The 23,616-nt window shown below is 40.9% G+C and overlaps 1 protein-coding gene across 4 annotated transcripts in view; it reads left to right on the top strand.

Moving 5' to 3' along the window:
* Heatr5b (HEAT repeat containing 5B) overlaps positions 1–23,616 on the top strand; it is a 77,471-nt gene that overhangs the window by 43,270 nt on the left and 10,585 nt on the right. For 2 of the 4 annotated variants that reach the window (XM_028773429.1, XM_028773432.1), the window contains 9 exons: positions 1,496–1,640; positions 1,958–2,197; positions 2,652–2,903; positions 6,138–6,319; positions 8,889–8,957; positions 13,349–13,528; positions 18,901–19,138; positions 19,988–20,242; positions 21,814–21,941. In XM_028773429.1, the coding sequence (XP_028629262.1) occupies positions 1,496–1,640; positions 1,958–2,197; positions 2,652–2,903; positions 6,138–6,319; positions 8,889–8,957; positions 13,349–13,528; positions 18,901–19,138; positions 19,988–20,242; positions 21,814–21,941 (1,689 nt within the window). The remainder of the gene's footprint in view (positions 1–1,495; positions 1,641–1,957; positions 2,198–2,651; positions 2,904–6,137; positions 6,320–8,888; positions 8,958–13,348; positions 13,529–18,900; positions 19,139–19,987; positions 20,243–21,813; positions 21,942–23,616) is intronic. The other 2 variants (XM_028773431.1, XM_028773430.1) reach the window with 2 other exon arrangements.

The following is a 23,616-nucleotide window of genomic DNA, read 5'->3' as shown; positions in this document are numbered from 1 at the left end:
CTCTCTCTCTCTCTCTCTCTCTCTCTCTCTCTCTCTCTCTTACATATTCCATCCCTACTGTAGTTTCTCTTCCCTCCTCTCTTCCTAGTTCCTCCTCCCCACCTCCCTCTCGCCTATCCACACCTCCTTAGTTTCCCTTCAGAAAAGAGCAGACCTCCCAAGGAGATCAGTGGAACATGGCATGTGAAGTTTATGCATGTACATCTTAAGTAAAAAAAATGTTCTTTTTAAGTTTTAAAAAAGTATTAATTTATGTGCATGTGCTTGCTGGCTTATGAGGTATATCATGTAAGAAGGATGCTTGCAGAGACTACAAGAGGGTATCTGATCTGCTAGAGCTGGAGGTACAGGCAGACGTGAGCCTGGGAAGCAAACTTTGGTCCTCTGAAAGAGTAGCAAACACTGTCAACTGTTGGACTCTCTCTCCAACCTCACGAATGCCGTTTGATAGCATAAACTATTATAAAGGAATCCGTGTTCTACATAATACTGCTCCCCACTCCGTCTAGTGTGGCTCAGATTCTTTCTCAAATGCGTAATTTTTTTCTAAGAAAGCAGTGCATAGATACAAATTTATAATCATATGACAGTTAACATTTAGTAAGCAGTTAACCTATGTCTGTAGTGCTATGAGTGTTTTGGTTATAATCTTATCTTTACTGTAATCCTGTGACTATTACTTTCCCATATTACAAACAGGCAAATGTAAGTATAATCAACAGAGGTAGAATTCAAACCCACACTGGCACCCAGGACTAAGAATTGTATCTCTGTATTGTATTTTGGCTATTGGAGTGTACTATATTTATCTTTATAGGGACTTTGCAATGGGATAAGTCCATAATCAAGCCTCCATTTTTAGTTCTTTTTGATTGTATTCATGTTTGCTTGATTTTCCTTTCTCTCCATTAATATTCTTTTTCATGTGTCGTCCTTACTGTATGCTTTGCTCCCTTGCTTTCTATTTGCTATGTTTGATTTCTATAGACTTGTAGATGACGGTATTTCAGTGCAACCATGCATAAGCGTATGTGCAGAACTCTGAATTTCCATTTAATGTATCGTACGAGCTTTAGAGAACAGATCTCAGCATCGGTATTTTGGTAGTGCAAAAATGCCATTGTATGATTGTGTTGTATTTGTTTAAAAACTAACTTTTATTATTTTTAATTATGTATGTTTGTGTGTCTGAGTGTGGATGTGGGCACATGATGTGTGCAGGTGCCTAAGGAGACCAGAGGTGTCAGTTCCCTCCAGAGATGGAGTTAACAGGTATTTATAAGCTGCCTGGCATGGGTGTTGGGAGTTGAACCCAGGTCAACACCAAGTGCTCTTCACTACCAAGTCATCTCCCAGCCCCTGGTGGTAATTTAAAAAAACCAAGGTCTTTCATTAAGGAGCCTCTTAGAAGTAAGACTTCCCAAAGGTGAGTTTACAAGGTGTGTGAACTTAAGGTCACAGCTGTAAGTACTGTCCTGACTTCTGATGCTGACAGGTTCACCTATGCAGCTCCCATCTGTTGCTCCGACGAGCGGCTGTGGCCTGTCTCCGGCAGCTTGCACAAAGAGAAGCAGCAGAAGTGTGTGAATACGCCATGAGCCTGGCGAAGAACGCAGGGGACAAAGAGATCAGTGGTGGTAGTGAGTTCCTGATTGGACAATTCTCTTGTTTAAAAACTTTCATGGAGGGGGGCCGCGATTGGGATGTAATGTGAATAAAAACACAGATTATGGGGAAAATCTTTCATATTCTAAGAGATCAGAATAATCAGTTTAAGAAACCAGAGATTAACCATTAATCTCAGATTAAATTTTAATACTACAGTAAGCAAGTGGAGATCATAGTTAAAAGGTATTTCATACTGTTGTGAGTCACGTGTCAGGCTTGGTCTTTAATGTATTGCTACCTATAGCATATAACATCACACACAAATTGACTTGTGCAAATTCCTTTTCAGATGTCAGTCCTTTCGCACCTGGGCTCAGTTCTCGAAGTGATATCCATTGCCGGCACCAGGGCGTTAATATAACAGACACGGGGCTTGAGGGACTTCTTTTTGGAATGCTAGATCGAGAGACAGATCGAAAACTATGCTCTGATATTCACGACACGTTGGGGCACATGCTTTCTTCACTGGCAGTTGAAAAGCTTTCCCACTGGCTAATGCTTTGTAAAGATGTCTTAGCAGCTTCTAGTGGTATGTATTTAAATGATGCTCTTAAAACAATGAAGATCATTTTGCTTCTCATCTATAAGTGTAGATATACTTCTCTATTGAGCCTACTTTTAAGAGTATTGATAACTTTCATTTACAAATTTCTATAAAATGTTGAAGGTTAAATCATGGTATAAATTAAGATGCTTTTGAAATATATTTTAAACTCTTTTGAAAGTTCAGCTTAAAATTTTACATCTTAAAAATCTCATGCTACTCTATTGTACAACATACCATATAACTCATTTTAAATATTCAGGTGAATATTCATTTAAATATTCAGGTGAAGTGTATGAATGAATAACTGATGTTATGTCTTTCTTGATTTCGGATACAGAAGAAGCTTGCAGTTTTGCTTGTTCAGAGACTGAGAGTTGACTGTCTCTCTGAAGCATCGTCTCGGAACGGATCACGGTACTCTTCTTTGTTGTTGTAGATATGAGTGCAGCAACGCTCTTAAGCAGTGGAAAAGATGAAGAATCTGAGAAGAAGGATGAGATGGATGACGACGCCATGTTCACTACACTAGGCGAGGAGGACAAGTCAAAGCCCTTCGTGGCTCCTCGCTGGGCCACTCGGGTGTTTGCTGCAGACTGCCTGTGCCGAATTATCAACCTGTGTGAGAATGCAGACCAGGCTCACTTTGATCTTGCACTGGCACGGTCTGCCAAACTCCGAAACCCAAAAAGTGAGTGTAAATTAGTTCTCCTTCTCCTGGAAGTCCTTTTGATAGGTCTGAAATATTTGACCTCTCTGGGTATCCTCTAGGCTGTGCGTTTCATTTATTGCAATTGCATTACCTTGACGCTAAGTGTCTGTCCCTGTATACTACTTGCTTGTATTTAGAATATTTGTTTATATTTAGATATCTGTATATGTGAAGCTTATTCTTTCAACCATATTAGAATAACAATGCTTGCAACTTACATTTCCTCAGGAGGTGATCCTCACTGACTCGTTAAAGAGATGGTACATGTGGAGAGCACATTGGAGTTAACTTTGACTGACTTCTTGCTTGTGATTAATTATGAATGATCTGCTGACATCTGTCTTTGTTTTTAATTAAGACGTGTGTTACACCCTGCCAAGTTCCTCCATTCATGCATACGTCCTTAAGAGATTGTCCTAGCCTGAAGGAAACAGCCTTAGACAAACATAGACACTGTGTCCCATAAACTCACCATGTGAGCATTTGTGGTCATTGTTTATCTTCCTGGAATTGGTCGTACTTTGTGTTGTTTACCTTTAAAAGACACTGAGAAAATACACTTGCTCGCTGACATGGTATTGACCAGCAGCCCTCCCATCTCTTACATCTTTCTGATTTTCCTTTAATCACCCCCACTCCTCCAGTCATGGTTCCCACATGGCTGGCCCACAGGCTCTGACAATACAACTTTCAAGTCCAAAGTCAAATGAACTTTGCCATTCCCAGCCAAAGAAACAGTCAGAATTCATGAGTCTATAGCACATTTCAAACTCTCATATTTCATATATGAGAATTATGTGAAAATTATTGGGCACTTTTGAAAAGGAAAAATGTTTATTATTGAAAATGTCATTTTTTTAGCTGAGCAGTGGTGGAACATGCCTTTAATCCCAGCACTTGGGAGGCAGAGGCAGGCAGATTTCTGAGTTCAAGGCCAGCCTGGTCTACAGAGTGAGTTCCAGGACAGCCAGGGCTATACAGAGAAACCCCGTCTCAAAAAACAAACAAAAAAAAGTCATTTGTTTTTTCACCTTTTGTAAGCATTTTGTGCTGTATCTCCTTTGGATCAAATATTATAGAGAATTTACAAAGTGAGCATTTGGCCCAGTAATAAGTATTTTCATTTTATAGTTAAAAAAACTCAGAGAAGTTGAGAGAATTGATCCAGTAAGAGACTCCGTACCTGTATGTAGTTGTCTCTGTTACCCTGCTGGGTTTTTATTTGTGTAAGTTGATAGCATAGATGTATATATGTTAAAATGCCTCGCACATTATAGCAGTGCACAGTGAGTCAGAGCATAGACCACAGGGAGACAGTGACTATGGAGTCAGTATCCACGCCATTATTTAGTCCATTAACTGAATCAAAACCATAGTCATACCTTGAAAAAAAAACTAATAGTCCAGATGATAGAGAGGTAGACGTATGAATCCAGTATGTATGATGTGTCCTGACAGAGGTGTAGGGAACATTCTTAAAAAGGTCATTCATGGGCTAGAGTGATGGCTTGGTGGTTAGAAGCACTTGCTGCTCTTGTAGAGGACCCACATTCAATGCTCAGACCATCAAATGACTCACAAATGCTTGTAACTCTAGTGTCAGAGCATCTGATGCCCTTTCTAGCCTCTGTGGGCCTCCATGGGTATGCATTACCTATTCCATCTAAGAGGAGAATGCTCTTCATATGCAGAATCTGTTCACAGGATGGTGCTGTGATTCCCCCATGTACTCGGCATGTACTCTTTGCTTCGTGGTACTTCACAGCTATGGCTGGATGGTAAGACTCAGCTTAGGTTCCAGTATGAAACATGAGCCAACTCTGACTCTGAAGAATTGCAAACCTAGTACTTGTGCTTTCCAGGCCCTTGGGATAGCTTCCTCATCGCCTGGTCTTCCTGTGCACTCCTAGACTGCAATAAACCTCCCAGACCCCTAATTCCTCCTCTAGCAGAAGGAGCTTTGGAGACCTCCAGCTAAATTCTCTTCCTTCTCCATTTACTTTCAGTGCACACCCCCAACATACACTCTTTAAACTTTAAATGCTGAATTTGGTGTTTTAAGATAGGAACTTGATGAAACCTGTCTTGTTAACCTTTCAATAGTAACCACAAATCCAATTTTAATAAATCTTTGCTGGTGGGGTGAATTGCCAGGACTTCAAAAGACTGCCTTCAGTCCTCTGGACTAGAGCACTTAAGTGTGATCATTTCTTCTAGTGTCTGTTCCCTGTATTCTGAGTTCACTGATCTTTGTACTTAGCTTATCCCAGTGTCACCCAGCATCTTTCTTGTTATACTGTGTGCCTTATGTACCCACACTCCCTCCTGCGCCATCACGGTCACACTCCCCTTTACTGTGTGGCAGTGTACAGAGCCTGTGAACTCTTGCCTGCAAATTCTGTTACCTCTTTCATATCTGAACCAGTTTCTGGTCCTTGATTTTTTTTGTTAGGAGCTGGGTTCTCTGCGACTTTATGTTCTTGGCACATTGTCATCGGATGTTGGGCATTGTAAATGCTGTGAAGCTAAATGCTGGATTTTGCTGTTCCTTTAAATTGTGCTGAACTTTGTCCTGGGATGTAGTAAAATTATTGCACTTTGTGTCATTTGAATTCCTTTGAGATTTGCAAGATCCAGGGTTGCCCTTGGCCTAGTGCTAAAAGTACAAGACTCCCTTCCCGTTCTGTTCTCATAAAAAGTCTTTTAAAAAATAATTTTGTAACTAAATTTCCTGACTACACACTGTGTTTTCCTACAACAGAGATTGTCAGGCTGTGGCCTGTGATTGGAATGCAACCCACAGCCATGTTTTGTAAATAGTTTACTGGAATTCATCACACTCATTTCTATAGCATTGTCTATTGTATTCTGTAAGTACTCTCTGACTGCTTTCATAGTGTTAGCAGCAGAGTTGAGTAATTGCCTGACAGATAATATGGCCTGCAAAGACAAAAATAGTCAGTATCTGACCCTATGCAGTGTCTGTTCTGAGAGAATTACAAACTCATTTGGGAAAGCCATGTCCCCATGTCAGTGTATATCCTGTGGTTGTCTGTGTTTGCATGGTATTAAAGGTCAGTGCTGCTCTGGGACACTTGAGTTTTACTTTTTAGACATTGTGAATTGTAAGTGCTTTATCGAATTGTTTCATATTTTTGTGCGTTGCACTAGTGTGGGTGAGCTTTCCCTTCTATAGTCTGCTTTCCTTTGCAGATGACCTCTTAGTGTTGCATCTCTCTGACCTGATTCGAATGGCATTCATGGCTGCAACTGATCATAGCAACCAACTGCGAATGGCCGGGCTCCAGGCACTAGAAGACATTATCAAGAAATTTGCATCTGTGCCTGAGCCAGAATTTCCAGGTCATGTGATTCTGGAGCAGTATCAAGCTAATGTAAGTTTTGTGGCTTATTACAGACTAACTGAAGTTTGTGAGGGCCACTAAAGGAGGGGTTACAGTCTCTTTTCATATACAACTCAAAGCTTCATTATCTGTTTCAAAGCTTCAGTCAACCTTCAGCTGGAGAAGGGTCAAACTTGTAACTATTTTTAATCTGTGAGAGCATATTAATGATAAACTAGAATAGAAGTCCCAGCCTTTCTTTCCAGTCTTGTGCTTAGATGTTGAGCTGTGTCATGCCATGCCGTTTAAATGATAAAGGGATATTCACAGAAGTGTTGCAGGTTTGGTGCTATTGTCTATGGGTATGCTGAGGCTGGATGAACAGTTTTAGAAATAAAAGTAATAACTTGTTGATAACCAAGTGAGGGGATGACTCCTGGTAATAGCTGCCAAAGGCATTACTGAAAGGAGCAGATTTACAAGATGGTTTTTACCACATCCTAAACACATAAGCTTGTTTTTCCTGAGATTTGTACTCTAAGATTTCAGACACACAGTAAACTAATCCTAGAAATTGGGGAAAGGCTATGTGAAAGATACAGTTACATTGGCAAGCAAAATGGAAGTCTTTTTTTTTTAAACTGAAATTATTGCAAAACTTGGTTCCAGACACACAATGTCTTGTCTAAAAGCTGCATTCAAGCCAGGGGGTGGTACATACCCTCAATCTAGCATTCCAGAGGCAGAGGCAGGAGGATCTCTGTGAGTTTGAGGCCATCTTGATTTACATAGTGAGTACTGGGAAAGTTGGGACTAGAGAAAGAGACTCTGTATTGAAAGGAAGGAAGGAAGGAAGGAAGGAAGGAAGGAAGGAAGGAAGGAAGGAAGGAAGGAAGGAAGGAAGCTAGTTGTGTTCATATATTCCCAAAAATTATACCTGTGAATAATATGTAACTTTTTTAAATATAGGTGGGAAGTTATATCTTTAGTCCAAGTGGCTGTATACAACTGCTTACTCCCATACAGAATGAGGGTCTCTTATTTAATCCAGTGTATTAGTGAGGGGCATATTGTCTCCGGAGGTACAAATAAGAGTAGGTAACATTCCAGGCCATCCTGGGCTATGTGACCATGCCTCAAAAAAAAAAAAAAAAGTAACAATAATCTGATCTGTTTTTTAAAAAGATTTACTTTTTTATGTATGTATATGAGTCCTCTGTCTTCCTGTATGTCTGTATGACAGAAGAGGGCATCAGAGCCCCTTATAGATGCTTCTAAGAATTGAACTCAGGACCTCTGGAAGGGCAGCCAATGCTCTTAACCACTGAACTATTTCTCTAGCCTCTCAAATCTTTTTATTTAGAAATAATTTCAAATATTCAGGAAAATATCCTAAAACCATTTTTATCCTTTCACCATTTTTGTCTATTGCTCATTTTGGTTTGTTTGTTTGAAAGATGACACTTTCTCTTCCTCTCTCTTTCTTGCTATGCCTTTTTCTCTTTCCACAGACACACATATGTACATACAGTTTTTTCCTAACTCATTTCAAACTATTTTAGTCTGTAAAATGTTACCTTTGAGCTATTTGAACTATATTTCCAAAGGATAAAAACATTGTCCTATGTAACTACAGAACAGTTATTAATTTCTGTAAGTTCAATATTGACTCTTTACTTTTATTAAGTCGTAGAACAGAACTTTTGACTGTCTCCAGACTACTGTGTAAACAACACAGTGACTGTTGGTAGAATCTCAGGGTAGCATTAGACTTCATGTAGCGTCTGTCTTCAGCCTATATGTGTTACATCTCATCATCTATCTGAGAATCCATGGCTGATGCTGGCTTCCTTAAAACTAAAGCTTGTCTGTATTCCTTTACTTATTGATCTAGTGGTAATGGAACAGCTTATTAACAGCAAATTATTACCTTTTATTGTGTGTATGGTGAGAGTGAGTACATGTGTCAGAGAGAGGGAGAGAGTTTGTATACACATGGAAATGTTTGCATGGGGTCAGAAGAGTCTTCAAGAGTCAGTTCTCTCTTTTCCCCATGGTTCCCAGGGATCAAGCTCAGATTGTCTAGCTTGCTTGGCAGCTGCTTTTACTCACTGCTTTTACCCATCCCTAAAAGCCAATGCTTTTAAGGTGAGATGGTTTTGAGGTGTTTTAGTGCCTCTTAATTTTTATTATTCCTCAGTTATTTAACGAAATTGATCCACTTACACGAGATTTACCCAAGAGATACATAAATGCTATTGGAAACATGTTTAGAAACTACATATGTGGGTGAGGAGGAAACACAAAACACGTAACAGTCCAGGCTTGTCTTTGATAACACATGACTCTCAGAAAATCCCATTTACTTTTAAACAGAAACAAAAGCAAAGGAAACAAGGTTGTCCTTTGAGCATACTTTCCATATAGATTTGATATTGATAACTTCCTAAGCAGCAAGGAAACATGTTGTATTTAATCTTACTATAGATGAGAGGGATAAGGAGGAGGTGATAAAGAGGAAAGGAACACAGGTGTGGACTTGGTGTTTTAACCTCCAATGACGCAAAAGGATTTCTGTTTACTACTTGTCTGTAAAGTAAAAATTTGCTCATTTTTCTAGGTGGGAGCTGCCCTAAGACCAGCCTTTTCACAAGATACACCATCAGACATAATAGCAAAAGCTTGCCAGGTAAGAAGAAAGCAGGCTTTCTATAGCTGCCTTCTGTAAATTCCTAGAGGTCTTAGATTTCACTTAAAGGGAGAAAATCAAATTATGTTTGCCTTGGAAATGCAATAGTGTTCATTCCTTTTTATAAATTTTCAAATTACATATTTGATCTGTGTGAGGCACCGTGCTCATGTGGAGGTCAGGGCAACTTGTAAGTGTTGGCTGTTTCCTCCACTGTGTGGATTCCACTCAGGTCATTGTTCTAACAGAGGGCACCATGTCACCACCCCTCATCTTTTTCCTTTTTATTCTATAGGAAATGTAAAATAGTAGGCACTAATCACACTCCTTTTTTGTCATAGCTCAGGATTCGGCTTGAGGCGCTTAGCTCCTGCAGACCTGTGACCATCATAAGGGAGCCAAAATAAACATGAGATACAAAATCTGTAATAACAGAAGGAGTGTAGTAACAGTTGGGTACTAAACATTGGATTCCTGGATACTGAATCATCCTAAAAAGAGCTGCTTAGTATAGAAGTGACATTGCATCATCAGCCCATGAGAATTAGTCTCACATTGTTGTATCCGCAGCTAGAGAGCCATCCAAGCACACGTCCTAACCCTGGGCTGAGTGCCTTCCTCTTCCATGCCTCCCCCCCAAGTAAGGATTCATGCACTGAGTTCTAATCTTTTCAAAAATGGCATTCTTTGTGCACCGTTGAGCAGAGAGCGTCAGCTGTCTCCTCCACAGTCTGCTGGAGACCAGAGCTATGGCCCTCATCTTTGCTTAGAATCCACACTCATAGTACATGTGACCTGGAGACTCTGCCCTCTGCAGTGCCCAGTTTGAAGTTCTTTGTTCTCGTGGCTGAATGATCATACTTCTTTTCATTGAGTTGGTTTCTCTGGTAATTGTTGCCTTTAGGAGAAGTATCTCCTTCCACAGACAGCATGGCACAGAGAGAAGAGGACCATTGCTATAAGGGATACATCTTTGTATTATGGTTGAACTGTTGGGATACTGACAAGTATAGAAAGTAGTTATGTACAATTTCCCGCTTGATGTTGGCGTTCTGAGCACAGTGCCAGCACACAGGTCCTCCTACAAAGCTGCTGATTGCTAGAAAAGTGAAAGCCGCTAGAATTTCATCTCACAAGTGAGCAGTGTCCAAGCTCCTAGTGTTGAGTTTCCCTGAAACTTGGTCGTGGCACAAGTTGCTTTTTCTATAATGGTTTTTATTTCCTAGTGGCAGGTTCGAATGTCTGGCCTCTTTTCTGCTTGCCTGAGGAAACTTAGTTTGAAACTAGTGGGAAGGGGCCAGAGACATGGCTCAGTGGTTAAGAGCACTGACTGCTTTTCCAGAGGTCCTGTGTTCAATTCCCAGCAACTACATGATGGCTCCCAACCATCTGAATGGGATTTGTGAGGGCTCTTCTGGTGTGTTGGAAGACAGCTACAGTGTACTCATATACATAAAATAAATGAATAAAATATTTTTTTTAAAAAAGAAAGGAAACTGGTAGGACAGTAAGTTGCATATTCCTTTACTTTATAAAGGAAGGAGCTGCTTAGAAGGTTCTGGTTTGTTGGTGAGAATAACTTCACCTTCAGAAGCTTCTAATCAAGGTAATCGTTAGACAAACAGGAGAAAGCCTCATGTGTAGGATGGTTGGATGCTACTGTGAGGCAGCAAAACAGTCAAGTAAAACCGGAGCAGAGTCACAGACACAATACACCTTAAATATTGCACTCAGCCCAGAATGTAAAAATGTACACTCGATTGCTTGGTGTGGGGCCAGGGTCTTTTCTCTAAATATGGTTTTGTTGAACTTTAACTACATTGTCTTTCTTTATTAACAAATCCATAAAGCATTACTTGCAGTTTCCAGGTATAAAATCCTTTTAAAAATCCACTTATGCCGGGCGGTGGTGGCGGCACACGCCTTTGATCCCAGCACTTGGGAGGCAGAGGCAGGCGGATTTCTGGGTTCGAGGCCAGCCTGGTCTACCAAGTGAGTTCCAGGACAGCTAGGACTACACAGAGAAACCCTGTCTCAAAAAACAAGAACAACAAAAAAAAACCCACTTATATTTTTATTTCTGTATGTGTACATGCTCACAGACATATGGGTGACCACAGATGGTAAAAGAGGGTATCAGATCACCTGGAGCAGTTGTGGGCAATGTGCGCTGCCTGACGTGGGTGCTGGGAACCAAACTCTGGTCTTCTGCAAGAGCAACAGGAGCTCTTAACCACTGAGCCTTCCCTTCAGCTCCTAGACGAGTGGTTCTCAACCGTCCTAACGCTGTGGCCTTTAATGTAGATCCTCAGGTTGTGCTGACCCCAACCATAACATTTTCAGTGAGACTTCCTAACTAATTTTGCTGGTATGAGTCATAATGGAAAATATTTTTGGAGATAGAGGTTTGTCAAAGTGGTTATGACCCACAGGTTGAGAACAGCTGCCCTCAACTCTTTAAAGAAGAAGAAGTAGGTAGGAGTTTTGCAAGGAAAGCTTAGGGCCACCTTTGTGGTGTTCACAGAATTCCCTGACTTTTAGTTACATTTCAACCAAATTGGAGAAAAGTCCTGTATCTCCAGTATGTTCAGTTTCTGTAGGAATCAACTCCTTTATTTCTTTTGATACTCCCATTATATTGTATGTCACTTCTTACTTGCTATTTGCAGAACTATTTTGGTGGGCAATTTATCTTGCCAGAAGTATGCCCTTCATAACAATCTGTTGTTAAGTGCTCTTATTTTTATTAAACATAGTTTTCAGTTTTAAAAAATAAGATTTTAAACAAATAAAATTACTGACGTAAGTATTTGGTCAGTTTTTAAGGTTTTAAATATAGGAACACAAGTTCATTAGCCATGATTTGAAACCCAAAAACCAGAGTGGTTTTATAATCTTTTTGGCAGCAAAACCTGCGCTGACTGCACTTATTTGCCTCTGAAGCTGGATGAGGTTTTAGTCTTGGCTTGTCTCCGAGCGATTCCTCATGAGTTCCCTATTACAAATGTCCATGTGTCCGTAGTGTGCTTCAGCCCCAACCCTTCGAACCTGTGTGCCCTCAAGTGGTGCCTGCTCCTTCATCCTTTTACCCAGAAGTCGTGGGTGTAAGCATAGTTGCCAAAGTGGCCCTGTCTAGGCCTCTTCCCGGACAGCGTCTTTCTGCTGATGTCCGTGTCCGTCCTCACATGACCCTCCTTCATTTTCCTGGGTTTCCGTTCATCTCTGTTGTCCTGCTCACCCCTTCAGCGTGCCTACTTCCTCCATTGTCTTGATAAAAGGCCTTTGCGATAGTCTCTTCCTAAACAACTCTGCCTCCTAATCTTACTTTAGTCATTGCCTTTGAGTAGAAGTTTCTAGTCTTATGTGGTTACCTTCCACTTGCCCCTGCAGTCTAGAACAGTTTCCAGCTGTTCTGAATATCCATCCTGAAATCTTTTAGTGTCACTTAGAACCCACATGTGAAAATATTCAGACTCAAACTTATGCTAACTTGTCTCTACTGACCTTTCCTCGTTTGGATGGCAGTACTCCTTCCTGATGGTGGTCCACCTTCCCTCTGTTCTTCCAGATTAGGAGCTTTGACTCCCTACCCCACCTCTCAGTGTCCTGTGCCCATCATACATGCTGTCACACCCTTCAGTCTTTTGTCTCCAAGGTTCCCTTGGCTACCTTCTTTTATTTCCAGTTCCACCCATGTCATGTCCATCTCATGCAGTTCTGTAAGAGACACGAAACTGAATGTGCTGTTTATTGCCATGTATACTCCTTTTCTAAAGCATAAATCTAATGCCAAGGATTGGTGGCAACTCAGTACCATCATCCGATTTTAGTACAGAGTGTGTAAACTCCATCCTATCTGACCTCAGCTTTCCCTATCTGCACTTCTTCCTCAGCTCACATCCTGTGTCTTTATGCACAAGCTGTCCTGACGTCTAAGCATCTTCTCTCCTTCCTACCTATAAGTGCAAAAAGTGAAGTTAGAAAACTCTGAGTTTTCCTTTTTCCCTTATTAAAAAAGCCTTTCATGATAACTAATTTGATAGTTTGATGATGGTAAACGGATAATTGTTGAAGAATTTTTCAAGACTGAACTACTTTAGGTAGAAAACTACTTATTTTAAATTTTTCGTTAAATAGTGGAAACATAGAATCTGGACATGGTGGCACAAATTTGTAATCCCTGTATTTAGGAGATGAGTTCAGAGCCATCCTGTAGTGCATGGCAAAGCCCTGTCTCAGACAGGCAGAGAGTGGAAACTCAGCATGGCTCTGTTTCTTGCAGGGGGATAGAATGAGCCCTTTTATCCTCTGTGCAGGGATATTCGGAACCCCCCTCACTGTCCTCTATTCAGTTACTCTGTACACAGTAACTACTACTGTTCCTTGCCCAGGTGTGCAGCACGTGGATTGGAAGCGGTGTTGTCAGCGATCTCAACGATCTCCGTCGGGTGCATAATCTCCTTGTTTCCTCTCTGGACAAAGTTCAGGCTGGAAAGGGGTCTTCTAGTCAACTGTACCGAGAGAGTGCCACCACCATGGAGAAGCTGGCTGTCCTTAAGGCGTGGGCAGAGGTAAACATGGCCTCTTACACTTCACATTCCTCCATCTTAGGCTCAGAGGAGAGCCCTTTGTGTGTTAAAACTGGCCCTTGGCATGGAAAGCCTTTCTACCTTTGTCATTGGTCCTTTGCAAACCTTTATCTCACTTTGTATGGTGGCATACACCTTTAATCACAGTGCTAGGGGTGCTGGGGCAGGAGATTGCCATGTCAGGGCCACTCTTGGGCTTCACAGCAAGTTCTAAGCCAATCAAAGCTACAAACCAAGACCTGTCTGAAAAACACAAAACAAAAATTCTTTGTATTGAAGAGGGATTATTTGTTCCTTTCAAAGGCCAGAAAAGAGACCTTTTGGAACTGGAGTTTTGGATGGTTGTGAGGCATCATGTGGTGCTGGGACCCAGACTCAGGTCCTCTTAGCTTCTGAGCATCTCTGCAGACCCTCAGCCTCTTCCCTGTCCCTGCTGTTCTGGTGGTTATGAGCACTGAGGGGCAGTGTTGCCTCAGCATGTGCAGCAATCAGTTTACATAAAGGATACTGGGGCCAGGCAGTTGTGGTGCACACCTTTAATCTCGGCACTTGAGAGGCAGAGGCAGGTGGATTTCTGAGTTCAAGGCCAGCCTGGTCTACAGAATGAGTTCCAGGACAGTCAGACAGAGAAACCCTGTTCGAAAAACAAACAAACAAAAAAAAACAAAAAATGGATACTGGGCTTCAGGCTAGGGACTTAGACAGATTCCTGCAGAGAAAGAAAATATGGTTTATCAGTGAAGTACCATAAGAATTAATTTCTCTCCAAGTTGTAGACTATAGATCCAGCTGTCTTACAATGAAAATATCCTTGGGATCCTATACTTCACTCTGGTATTTTGGAAAAATAATGTTTTTTGTTTATTAAATTTTAGTTTTTTTTTTAATTAATGCAAATCTGGAGAAGATATTACTTAGTGGATTTTATTTATTTGTTTATTTTTAAGTACCCCCCTAAAAATTGTTCTTCAATCTCAGGTCTTCCCTAATTGATTGTCCCAGGTGTGTGTAACATTGTGTGTTCTGATGACCATGTAAGGTCCTTTCTATGGTAGCAGGTCCTCTGCACATTTGCGTCTGTGACTGATGGACCTGCTGGGAAGCGCGGCAGTGTTAAGGGTAAAGAACATTAAATACTGAGTCAAGCCCTGGAACAAGTCCTATCTTAAGATGTATCATCTCTGTGACTCCTTCAAGTGACAACTGGCTCACTGCCTCAAGTTTTATCATTAAAAAGTGGAAATGATATCTTTTGTAAGCCATGTGGTATAACAGTGCACACCATTGTGCTTGGCACCTAACTGAGATAAATAAATGCCTTAAAAATTAGTTCAGAATGCCACGTAACAGAATTAGTAGTGTGCATGTCAGAATGCCACGTAACAGAATTAGCAGTGTGCATTCATTTGGAGTTCTTTTATAGTTGGTGGTAATATGTATTATTGTTTAGCAATTTGTTCCTCAGGCTTAGTTTTTCTTGCTGACTGGGAATTATTACACCACTTCACTTCATTTCTCTTATCACTTTCTCAGATGCCAGGATATCTAGGTCTGTCCACTCAGACCTATTCCAGCATGTCCTAGGTCTGTCCACTCAGACCTATTCTACCTCTGTTTCTTCACCTAGAGAGTTTGTTTGCCAGCTCCTCCAAGTCTTTAGGTTTATGTCAACTGTGTGACACTGGATAGTACTTACTTGCCTATTCAAAACTTGTTTTCATCACATTAATATTTATTTTATTTTTAATTTTTTAAGTGTATAAATGTTTTGTGTGTGTGTGTATGTGTGTGTGTGTGTGTATACCACATGCATGCCTGATGTTCTGCACAAGTACTCTTAATTACAGAGCTATCTCTCTAGCTCTATTTGGTTTTTAACATTAAAGTTTGGGAAGTGACTTAATATTTCATAGGATTATAATGTAAATTAAATTAGATATCGATGTAAAGGACTGTGTGCAATATCTGCTATTTTATCCATACTGAACATTACCTGCTACAATTAGTTTTACAGTTGTTAAAGTTTTGCTTCAATCCAGGAATAATATTTCTCTTATTGCCACTCTGATTTATCCAACAATATATTATGAAATGTCAGCTCTCAGGCAGGATAGTAAAGAACAGGACAGATGTGCTGTATTTACTTAGCAAAACAGCTCAAAACTAGGTGATGCGATAGAGAGCCAGCACAGGAGAAACCCAGGGTCCGAAACAGGGCAGGGTGCCAGGCTGTAGGCTCAGGGCTGCAAATTCTGGAGCAAGTGATGTTTTCTGGAAACGTGGAGGACAAGAGTAGATCCCAGGCAGGTGCTTCTAAGAGTTCAAAGCTCTCTGCTGTCAGTTACTCCCTCCTGGGTCCTCACATCGTCTTCATGTTCTTTGTTGTTGTCTGTATTCTCCTTTTCTGGCTGTCTTTTCTCACCCCCTGAAGTTTCCTGAAAGAATTCCACTATCTCCACTTCCTTAGTTATTCACTCCATTGAGATTACTTCCACTAAAGCCCTGGATAACAATTACTCTAATCACTGGCCACATTCAGAACTTGTCTTACTTGGCCTTAAAGCTTGTGTCTTCCCAAGTACACACCCAGAACAGCAAAGCTTACAAGGAAGCACTTCCATTGAGAGCCATCAAAACATTTGCTATCACTGACATGGAACTCCTTGTGTGATCTTTTTCTCTGGCAAAGAAGTCAATTCCTAGCTTTGCTTACTTACAGTGTTATCTATAACATGAAGAGGTAAATGTACTTTGTGTGTGTGTGTTTAAGTTCTTTGATTACCTAGGCCTTTAATCTGAAGAAAACATGAAATTTGTTCAACTATAGGGAAATTAGTGGACACATTACTCTCTATGCAGTGTAGCCATTTGGATATGATTATGAAGAGTGAGAAAACTGTGTATTAACTTGTAAAATTAAAGAGTCCTCTGCCCAGCAAATTCATAATTTACAAAGAAAGAACATGGGAATGGGTATTGAGATTATGAGGCATTTTTCAACTCTTACGTGTTCATTTTTTTTTTTTTAAGGTAATGTCTCACTATGCAGCCCTGGCTAGCTGGAACTCATATAGACTAGGCTGACCTCAAACTTGTAGTGATTTTCCAGGTTCAGTCTCCTGAGTACTGGGGTTGCAAGTGTGTGCTATCATCTGCAGATTTTTGATTCCCCAACCTCCCACAGCACAATTGTTTAAATGAAAGCTGTAGAAGAATCTGTCTCTCTGACATGCAGCCCCTGCAGGGACTCCTTGTTGCCTCCTGTGCTCAGTGCTGGAACCAGCGCAGTCCGAGCACTTGGCAGGCCCTGCTCTCCTGCTCCTGTCTTCACTGCTCCTCCTGCCTCTGAGGGAAGGTCTGTCTGTCACACTCTGCCCTGCCTTTGTTTTGCTCCATGGTTATGGTCTGCCCCTCTTCTGTGCTCCCTAAGATTTGCTCATTCATTCAGAAGCCATCGTGTGTTCAATAAGGACCAGATACTGGGGGATATGGTAGGGAGTGTCTACCTGGACAAAGTTTGGGACTTCTCATTTCTTTTTTTCAGTCTTTCTTTATGTTTAATTGTTGTTTGCTGTTTGTTTTAAGACAACGTAACCCAAGCTGGCCTCAGACCCAAAAATCCCCTCAGCTTCTCAAGATCAAAGGCATGCACCTAACCTAAAAGCAAACTTCAGATTTTTTTCTCAGCATTTTATCATCTCAGCATTTATTGTATCTTTGAGTTTATAGGGGAAAAAAGTAGATATTTTTGTCTTCGTTGTCTGAGTTCCTAGCATGATAACAAAAGCAAGGTGCCAACTAAAGGTTCAAATGAATTGCTCTTTTATTTATAGTCTTTATTGGACACTTACTTTGAATGTCAGTTTAATAACAAAATTGAGGTGACGGGGGTGGGGGGCAGGACCAAGCTTGGGAAATGGTTGGGAAATGTGGGTATATGATACATGCCTTTCATCCCAACATTCAGGAGACAGACACAGGCCAATCTATTTGAATTTGAGGCCAACCTGCTCTATATAGTGAGTTTCAGGCTGTCCAGAGTAACAGTGAGAACCTGTCTCAAACACAAAACAACCCTCAAACCTCCCAAAGAACCCCTTTAGGAAACATGAATGTGGTGTTTATAACCCAAGCTGTAATCTGCGAGCTCTAGATTATGTTCAGTGCTCTCTGCCTATGCTTTACCTGTCTTCTCACAGGGTGAGAGGGAGGTAAGCCCGCTTGTCAGAAGCTTTTAGTGTACAGCATGTACATCAGCTTCCTCAGTAGACACAAAGAGGCAGTGCTGTAGAATGAGAAACGTTTTCACGACTTTTGTGTAGTGCAGTTGCTTTACCTGCTTGTTTTATTCCTTTTCCCTGTTTCAATTAATGTTTTTCAGCACTGTAATATCACTTGTACAGAGCCTAAATATAATTGTATTAAAAAAAATTCAACAAGGAATTACCCTAAACATGCTTTAGGAAAGTTGCTATTACATGTCTTTTTTAAAAAGTCACAAACTACAAAGGACACAGATAATACATGTGGCAAGTACATTATATTCTTAGATTGGCTATCTGTTGTAATTGTGAGATTTCTAAGTATCACTTGAGGCCTGTGTAGGAGGCAGATTAGGGGGATATTTATGGATATCCTTTCTCTGGCCACCTCCCTTCTCTCATTCCTTTTCTTTGAATGCTTTTGATTATTGTGTCTAGTAAGCCTGGGAAAGAGGCAGTAGTAGACGGGAAGTTATACTCTGTGCCAGGAGAGACTTTGTAAAACGGACCAAGGATCTAGAGTAACTCAGGGAAGCCTACTTGAGGGATACGCTGGGAGAGGAATAGTTAGAAATCAAATAAAGCCGGGTGGTGGTGGCGCACGCCTTTAATCCCAGCACTTGGGAGGCAGGGGCAGGTGAATTTCTGAGTTCGAGGCCAACCTGGTCTACAGAGTGAGTTCTAGGACAGCCAGGGCTACACAGAGAAACCCTGTCTCAAAAAAAAAAATACAAAGAAATCAAATAAAAATTTTAAAAAAAGCTTCAGAAGCAGGAGGTGAAGTCACTCTTTAGTAGTTATCAAGAATTCAGAAAGTGCCTAGCATTAGTGGCGCTCAGCACTCGGGAGTCAGAGGCAAGTGGATCTCTGTTAATTCAAGGCTAGCCTGGTCTTTAGAGCAAGCTTTAGGACAGCCAGGGCTACACAGAGAAACCTTGTCTTGAAAAAAATCATCAAAAAGGAATTCATAAAGTTATATATGTCCTTATGTCTATACCAATTTCCATGATCATGTAACTGCATGATTATAACAATCTACAATATTCCATTTTTATCTTAAGCCATATTTTCAACTCATGAATGTCTTATTAGGTATATGTGGTTGCTATGAATATTAAGAAAGAAGCAGAGTCAAAACCAAAGCGAGCAATGAAAAACACTGACGACGATGATGATGACTATGGCACCATAGATGAGCTGCCTCCGGACAGTTTAATAACCCTGGTGCAGCCTGAGCTGCCCACACTCAGCCGCCTGTGGCTGGCAGCATTGAAAGACTACGCACTTTTGACTTTACCAGCTGAGTTTTCTAGTCAGCTTCCCCCAGATGGTAAGTATTACGTGCAGTAGTTTGCTCTTATGGAGTTCAAACTAATAATAAAATGGACTTGACAGAGACTAGAACCAACAGTAACATAATAACTTCTTGAAATTTGTGAACATAAACTTGGAATTATTTCCTTTAGGGTATGTCCTTTATACTGATTTTGTGAATTCAGGGTATGACAGCAAGGAGTGTATTAGCTGAAGCAAAAATGGTAGCACTGTTACAGTGATAGTGGTAAAAATAGAGCACTCTACGTAGCTATGGGAACAACTAGTGACCTGTCACCATGAGCAAGAGTCATACTGTGCTGACCAGTGATTGTGTTTTCATGTACATTTTCGTCGAGCCATGAACTGTGTTTCTGAATCCTTTACTTATATCATTTAGTTAGTTCTCCTGCTGAAATTAATAGAGACACCATTATGAACATGTTTTTTATTTAGGAAAAATTTCTCCTTCAAAATGCAACCTTCCTCTCAAATATTTTAATGATAATTATTGAGTCCTCCATGATAGCAAGGAGAGAGAAGCTCGTTGTTGGCAGTAGAAATGGGAGGTGGGGAGGAAAAGAGCAGAAAACAGGAGACAGTGCCATGAAGAAGTATGGCTAGTCCCATCAGGGGAGGACAGCATAGGATGCATGGTGTCCCTGGCTGCAGACAGGAGAGGTTGGAAGGCTGGCATCGGGAGGGACAGATGCCTCCAGCTGAGCTTTGGGAGCCTTGGGTTGTGGAGGAGTTTACTGCCAGAGCATTCTTTTGTATGAGGCAGCTCCACTAGCCTAAGTTATTCTTAAATGTGTGACCATTTGTGACAGAAAGTATGTTTTTATGTGATTTGGTTATTTCACAGGGGGAGCGTTTTATACTCCCGAGACCATCGATACAGCAAGACTTCACTACCGGAACTCCTGGGCCCCAATTCTCCATGCAGTGGCCCTTTGGTTAAACAGCACAGGATTTATATGTCAAGAGTCCACAGAAGCAACAACTGTGTCTGGTGTACAAAAGCGCTCCCCAGCTGTCAGTTTAAACCAGATTCCAGGAGCAATGGCTAGTGCTAAACCCTTGACAGAAGTTAACAAAGACAGAATGCACCTGATCCTAGGTAGGCACGCACTGTGATGCATTTTAGGAGCTGCCACTGCAGACCGTTTGTAGCTTTCATTGCAATACTGTGAAAAAGCCTTGTGTAGCACAATGCAGAACAAAAGGACTTCTAAGCCCCACTTATAAAATAAATGAATTTTTATCTACAAATTATCTAAAAGTGTTCACTCAGAATATTGAATTTCAAGGAAAAAAACTGGGTTTTTTTTTATTCAGCATGCTGTTTTTGTATTGCCATTTAATAGATTATCCAATGAAAAGAAAAATGTTTATGATCTAGTTTTAAATAATTTTTAATTTATAAGCCTTCTTATTTAAGTATTTACATATTCTGAAGGAAATTTGTGATCTTGTATTTTCTGGAAGTGAAATGTAAGACAACTTGTAAGGTGTAATTAATGGAATTTATAAGTAGATCTCACAGTTGAAAATATGAAAACCACCAGAGCCTTAGCCCTGTACACTGTGAGCACTCGTTTGGACAAACCTTGTGTGTAGCTTGACATTTAAAAACCTTTATGAGCTGGGCGGTGGTGGCGCACGCCTTTAATCCCAGCACTTGGGAGGCAGAGGCAGGCGGATTTCTAAGTTCAAGAGTTCGAGGCCAGCCTGGTCTACAGAGTGAGTTCCAGGACAGCCAGGGCTACACAGAGAAACCCTGTCTCGAAAAACCAAACCAAAAAAAAAAAAAAACCTTTATGAGAGATGGATGGCTCAGTGGTTAAGAACGCTTACTGCTCTTAGGACCTAAGTTCATTTCTGGCACCCACTCAGGTGGACTCCCAACTGCTCTACCTCCAGCTCCAGTGGCTCTGACATCATCCTCTGAACTCTGCAGGCATGTACACTCACAGGAACAAAGCCACACACAGACACACATAATGAAATGTTAAAAAAGTCTTTGTATACAGAATTGTTAGGCAGCTCTTTAATGAAAGTAGTTATAAATTTATTCTTAATGTAGTATGTATTTTTTTGTTTTGTTCTTGGTTTTGTTTTTTTTTTTTTGAGATAGGGTCTGACTGTGTAGCTCTGGCTGTCCTGGAACTCATTTTGTAGACTAGGCTGGCCTCGAACTCAGAGATCCGCCTGCCTCTGTCTCCCAAGTGCTGTGACTAAAGGTGAGCACCACCACCGCCCGGCTAATGTACTGTACATCTTTTTAATTCTAGAAATTGAAAAGTGATTACTTTTTTGTTTGTTTGTTTGTTTGTTTTTCGAGACAGGGTTTCTCTGTGTCGTCCTGGCTGTCCTGGAACTCACTCTGTAGACCAGGCTGGCCTCGAACCCAGAAATCCGCCTGCCTCTGCCTCCCAAGTGCTGGGATTAAAGGCGTGCCCCACCACCGCCTGGCAAGTGATTACTTTCATAACATACCTAATTTAAATATTAAACAGATTTCAACAGTACAACCCCATATTATGTTTGTCTGCTCAGCCTAGAAAACATTTTTAACTCTCTCGTATTAATAAATATATAGTAATCTGGGAAAAATAGAGAAAAATATTGTATCAAAGCAACACAATTGTTTTGTGTTGAAAATTCATGGTTTTATTCTGTGCATTCCAGGAGTGAGCATACAGTTTCTTTGTTCCCCTCGACCAGAGGAACCCATTGAACATGTTACAGCATGCCTGCAAGCCTTACACACCTTACTGGGCTCTCCTTACGCACGAATCCACATTGCAGAAGATCAGGTACAGTGTATTTCTATAAAGGATAATTGTTGCTTGTTTTAATCACATCTGCCTTGGAATACATTTCTCGCATTGGACATAAGCATTGTATGTTGCTGGATTATGGAACTGGTACCAGTGAAAAAGGGCTTTGTCTCTCCTGACTCCTGATGACTACACAGAACTAGACTTGCAGTTAAACACCACGGCTTTACCGTCCTAGGTGGGGAGTAGTGGATATGGAGGTCGAGCTCCAGCACTGAGATGCACAGGGAAAGGACACCTTCTCACAAGAGAGCGTTGTTGGACCAGATCTTAGAGAGGACTTCCAAAGGGACGAGTTTCCTTCTGAGAAAGAACACATAGAAAAACCGGGATCCACAAGACCCTGACAAGTTCATTTACTGTTGCTGTCATTTACTGTTGCTGGTGTAAAACAAGTAGACGTCATCACACGGGGCTGGGCAATGCTGGAAAGGCCAAATGTCAAGGTTTCTTTATGACAAACAAAGGAATTTGAACTCTATACTGAAAGTGATAGGGTATGATTAAAGTGTTTAAATAGAGGAATGATTAATGTTGTTTGGAGGGATCATTTGGAAGGAAGCGAGGCAAAGGATGTAAGTCAGTTATAGAACATTAGCATAGAGAGACAGACAGACAGATGATAGACAGACAGAAAGATAGACAGCTAGATAGATTGATGGGTAGGCAGATAAGTAGACAGACGGACGGATAGACAGACAGACAGATAGAGACAGACAGGCAGATATAGAAGGCTTACACAGTCATCCTTGTAGAGGTTGACTTATGAGGCATGAGAAGGGAAGCATGGAGGCCAGCTATGAGCTCTCTATCTAATTTTCCAGAGAATAGTAGTCTAGAAAACCTGAATGAAGAAAAAACTGGGAAACTGAGGATGATCAACATTTATGGGTCAAAAAGAGGGAACTAGATGGGCAGTGGGGACCAGAGAGTGGGAGTAGGAGCAAAAGCTCTCAAGGGCGAGGGGTGCTCCATGGGAGACAGGACAGTGTGGAAGGGAAGAATGCTACAGACAGATATGGAACTACAGCAAGGGCAGTGGAAGCCTTTAGGGGCTGTAAGTAAGAATCTAGAACATTCAGTTACCGTGAGGAGAATGACTTGACAGGAGAGACACAGGTCTTTATCAGTCCCTGGAAGTTGACTAGGATGAATGAAGAACACATGACAAACAATGGAACAGCCTTGGACTTATTTTGATTTTGAATTTCTTTGTACTTGTGGGGATTGGCTCCAGAGCCTCATGTGTGCTGAGCCAGCACTTTCTGACTGAGGAGCTCCCCAAGCTGTGTGTGAGCTTTCTTATCTTAAGAGCAGAAGGTAGAAATTTTTTGACTGAATTAAGTTTCTCTTCTATTTTTAATTTTCAGCAAGCTCATTGTATCAATTAGATGAAGACAATTACAGAGATTTAAGATTACAGTGTGTGATAGTTGCTGAAGTAAGAATACAGCAATTCCTCATCTTAGGTGGCAACTAGGAACTTCTGTGACACTGAATTCTAGAAACACCAATAGCCTAGGTGTTTATTCTAGTAGGAGAATAGTAATGTCTGGATATACAACATAAATATTTAAATACTATTTGTTGCTTGAAAATCTTATAAAATGTGACCTCTTTCAATTTTATTTTAATACTCTTTTGTTATCTA

The sequence above is a fragment of the Grammomys surdaster genome, unplaced genomic scaffold (assembly GCF_004785775.1).
Source record: "Grammomys surdaster isolate TR1022 unplaced genomic scaffold, NIH_TR_1.0 227, whole genome shotgun sequence".
NCBI lineage: Eukaryota > Metazoa > Chordata > Mammalia > Rodentia > Muridae > Grammomys > Grammomys surdaster.
This window is presented reverse-complemented; position numbering and strand designations above follow the sequence as displayed.